Source organism: Carlito syrichta, unplaced genomic scaffold, assembly GCF_000164805.1.
Source record: "Carlito syrichta isolate Samal-C Ts95f unplaced genomic scaffold, Tarsius_syrichta-2.0.1 Scaffold157945, whole genome shotgun sequence".
Taxonomy (NCBI): Eukaryota; Metazoa; Chordata; class Mammalia; order Primates; family Tarsiidae; genus Carlito; species Carlito syrichta.
The window spans coordinates 2007-5745 of NW_007102041.1; the positions used below are offsets into that span (position 1 = coordinate 2007).

A 3739-nucleotide genomic window follows, 5' to 3' on the forward strand; every position below is an offset into this window, starting at 1 on the left:
GGCCGCAGGTCCGACTGCCTCATCAAGACCATCCGCGCCGAGGGCTACTTCGGCATGTACCGGGGTGAGGCTCGGGGGCGGTCCGGGGGTGCAGTGGGAGGCAGGGCAGGCGGTGGCCGGGGGGCTGTGCCCGTGCGGGCCTGGGTCTCTGGCGGTGACCTCCTCGGCCCCTCCCTCGGTGCCAGCCCCACCCCCACTGGAGCCAGCACTTGGCACAGCAGGGTCTGTGTCCCCCGTGGAGGCTGCAGCCCCTCCCCTGCCTCTGGGACCGGCAAGACCATCTGTGCCTGGAGGTGGGAGGGGGGCCTTACGGCAAAGCAGCTTAGAGCACTGTCCGGCCGGATTTGGCCGGGAGCCACGCAGCCCTGAGCTGGGGGATCCAGCTGCCTCCCCGAGCTCTGGCCCACCACAGGCCACATGCTCTGTGTCCTCTCGCCCCAGCCCCTGCTGGCAAAGGAGGCGCTCCCCAGGGCGGTCCTCGGGAATCAGGGGTCTCGTCGCCACGGCCGCAAGCACCAGGGCGAGGCCCATTCCTGCCGCATCAGAGACAGATGGAGGTGGGCTGGGAGGGAGCCTGGGGGAAGAGGCGGAGGCACTGCTCATCCCGCCTGGTACCCGCCCCGCCTGGCACACACCAGGCCCAAATGTGGGTGAGAGGGCAGGAGGAGGTGCCAGGAGTGGCGGCAGGGCTCAATCAGCCCAGCGAGCGCTGGCCAGGGGCCTCCCCACCCTGGCCGCCAAGCGTGCAGACCGCGCCTGACCCCCGGACGCCCCACAGGAGCCGCGGTGAACCTGACCCTCGTCACCCCTGAGAAGGCCATCAAGCTGGCAGCCAACGACTTCTTCCGACACCATCTCTCCAAGGATGGGTGAGGGGCTTGTCTGCCCAGCCTCTGGTCAGATACCTCAGGGTCCTGTGGCCCCAGGTAGAGGACAGAGGTCAGCCCAGCCAGCGGGCTCCCACTTGGGCTCCTGGGGGGCTCTGTCATCTCCAGGCCTCTTACTCAGGCACCCTTGATCTTGGGGGGTGGCCTCTCCATCTTCCCTGTACTGAAGGGAGCAGAGCGGATACCAAGCCAGTGGGCCCTAGAATCCCTAGCCCCAGCAGCCCCTGGCCCCAGCAGCCCCCAGGCCCAGGGTCCCTGGCCCCTGCCAGCCACCCCTCGCGGGTCAGGATCTGGGGGACACCAACCAACTCCATATGCTGGAGGGCGGGGCTCCAAGGACAGCTTCTCTTGAGGCCCTCACCCCTCTGGTTCCCCATTTTTCCTGTCGCCCCACTGCTCTCCCCAGGCCCTGCCATTGGGCTCTCGCTGCGCTTGCCAGAGGGCCAGGGGCCTGATCCACGGGCTGTGTCTGCTCTGTGGCTACCAGCTGCCCCAGTGGCAGGCGTGGCCCCAGGGCGGGCGGCCCGTTCACCATGCCCCTCCCATGCAGGCAGAAGCTGACCCTGCTGAAGGAGATGCTGGCCGGCTGCGGGGCGGGCACCTGCCAGGTGATCGTGACCACCCCCATGGAGATGCTAAAGATTCAGCTGCAGGATGCTGGCCGCATCGGTAGGTGTCTGGGCCAGCGGCGGGGCCCTGTTCCCCTCGCAGCAGAGCCCGACAGCAGCCCCTCTCTTTCCAGCTGCTCAGAAGAAGATCCTGGCAGCCCAGGGCCAGCTGTCCACTCAGGGGGGTGTCCAGCCCTCGGCAGAGGCCCCAGCGGCCCCTCGGCCCACGGCCACCCAGCTGACCCGGGACCTCCTACACAGCCGTGGCATTGCCGGCCTCTACAAGGGACTTGGGGCCACGCTGCTCAGGTGGGCCTGGTGGGAGGGCAGGTGAGGCATCGCCCCCCACTGCCCCTAGGTCACCGCCCCCTCCCTTCCTCCCGCAGGGACGTGCCCTTCTCCGTGGTCTACTTCCCGCTCTTTGCCAACCTCAACCAGCTGGGCCGCCCGGCGTCCGAGGAGAAGTCGCCGTTCTACGTGTCCTTCCTGGCTGGCTGCGTGGCCGGGAGTGCAGCTGCCGTGGCCGTCAACCCCTGTGACGGTCAGTGCCCGGACGCCGGGGTGGGGAGCCCCGGGCCTGCTTCTCGCTGACCCAGGTTCCCCTCTGCAGTGGTGAAGACGCGACTCCAGTCGCTCCAGCGTGGCGTCAACGAGGACACCTACACCGGGTTCCTAGACTGTGCCAGGTGGGGCCACCCCCTGGGGGCGGGACGCAGGGGGCCGGGTTCCAGGTCTGATCCTCCCCCTCCACAGGAAGATCCTGCGGCACGAGGGCCCCTCGGCCTTCCTGAAGGGCGCCTACTGCCGCGCCCTGGTCATCGCACCCCTCTTTGGCATTGCACAAGTGGTCTACTTCCTGGGCATCGCCGAGTCCCTGCTGGGGCTGCTGCAGGACCCCCAGGCCTGAGCCAGTGCCTGCTCCTCCCCGGCCAGCTGGGCGGAGCCAGGACGCAGTGAGGGAAGCCGTCCCCCGGCCCCTCCCCAGCCTGGGGGGAGGGCACGGGAAGGGTGGGCAGGGGAAGGGTGCCGGGTCCACGCGGGTGGTGCGCACACAGGCCCTCGGGGCCGTGCCTGCACTCTTGGGATCAATGTCTTATTTATGTAGAAAACGCAGAAACCTTGACATTCCTCAAGCTAGCCCCTGCCCTGGCCTGAACTCCCCCAGGGCCAGAGCTGGTCTCTGGGCCAGGGGCCCAGGGTCTGGGCCGGGCAGGCTGGACCCCACCCCCTTGGTCCACGGCTTCAGTCTCCGAGGCCGTCCTGGTCCACACAGGGGAGCCCACACAAACCTGTTTATTGAACCTGCTGGGCCCGCAGCTCCCCGGCCCTTCCGTCCATCCCCCCGCCACTTTCTGGCCTGGGCAGGGCGCCTCTGCCTCCCAGACCCGCCTGGCGGGAGGACAGAGGTCTCTCACTCCCTCTTCAAGCTAGCAATCCCAAGCAGGAGGCCTAACTCCCAGGGCAAGCCCTAACCCGCTGGAACTTTCTGGCGGGCCCGGACAGTGTGAGGTCTGCAGGGGGGTGTGTGTGCGCCTGTGCGTGCGCCATGGGGACCAGGCCGTGTCCACCGGCCCCCAGCTGGCCCCCGTGCTGAGTGTCCCAGGCTCTCTCCTGCCCCCCATCCAGGAAGTGCTTGCTCTCGTCTGGCCCCTCCTTGCCGGCCCCCTCCCCAGCGGGCAGGAGGCCCAGGATAGAGCCCAGGGGCACCTGCTCTGCTGGGGGAGGGGCCGGGAGCTGCCCCTCCGGTCCTTCAGGGTTCGCCCACTCTCCAGGCCTGTGCAGGGGTCTGACCACACTCCAGAAGCCTGTCCTCTGCATCAGTGTTGAATCAGCGCCCCTACCCCGCCCCCGGCCATGTGATCGTGTTGGTGATTGGTCCTGCTGTGCTGGTGCTGTGTCCCCAAAACCGGGCCCCTCCAGGAGGCCCCTTCCCAGTGACACTACCCGGGGCTCGGGCCGGGCCCCCTCCCACGTCTGTACTTTGGAGCTGCTGCTGCTGACAGATTATATTTTTTTCTTTTGGAGAGTTTTAACGTTGTAACTTTTTGTGTCTTGTCATGTAAGAGGATGAATAAATATTCTAAGTAGATGCTCGCCCTACAGGAGTCTGTCTCGGGGAGAGGCTGCGGTTTCTGGGCGTCTGTCTGGGTGGAGGGAGTCTGTCTCGGGGAGGCCGCCCCTCCCTGGACGTCAGTCTTGGGGAGCCTGCCCCTCTCTGGGGGTCTGGGGGAGGGCTGTCTCTCC

At 67.6% G+C, this 3739-nt stretch overlaps 1 protein-coding gene across 2 annotated transcripts in view; it reads left to right on the top strand.

The window, feature by feature from the left end:
- The window catches only part of SLC25A22 (solute carrier family 25 member 22), a 4243-nt gene extending 659 nt beyond the window's left edge, over nt 1-3584 (top strand). Inside the window, exons 3-9 of one of the 2 annotated variants that reach the window (XM_008051037.1) lie at nt 9-64; nt 779-869; nt 1438-1556; nt 1630-1804; nt 1882-2036; nt 2106-2181; nt 2249-3584. In XM_008051037.1, coding sequence (XP_008049228.1) covers nt 9-64; nt 779-869; nt 1438-1556; nt 1630-1804; nt 1882-2036; nt 2106-2181; nt 2249-2402 — 826 coding nt within the window. In that variant the 3' untranslated portion in view covers nt 2403-3584. The remainder of the gene's footprint in view (nt 1-8; nt 65-778; nt 870-1437; nt 1557-1629; nt 1805-1881; nt 2037-2105; nt 2182-2248) is intronic. The other variant, XM_008051038.1, reaches the window with a different exon arrangement.
- Nucleotides 3585-3739: the final 155 nt, after the last annotated feature.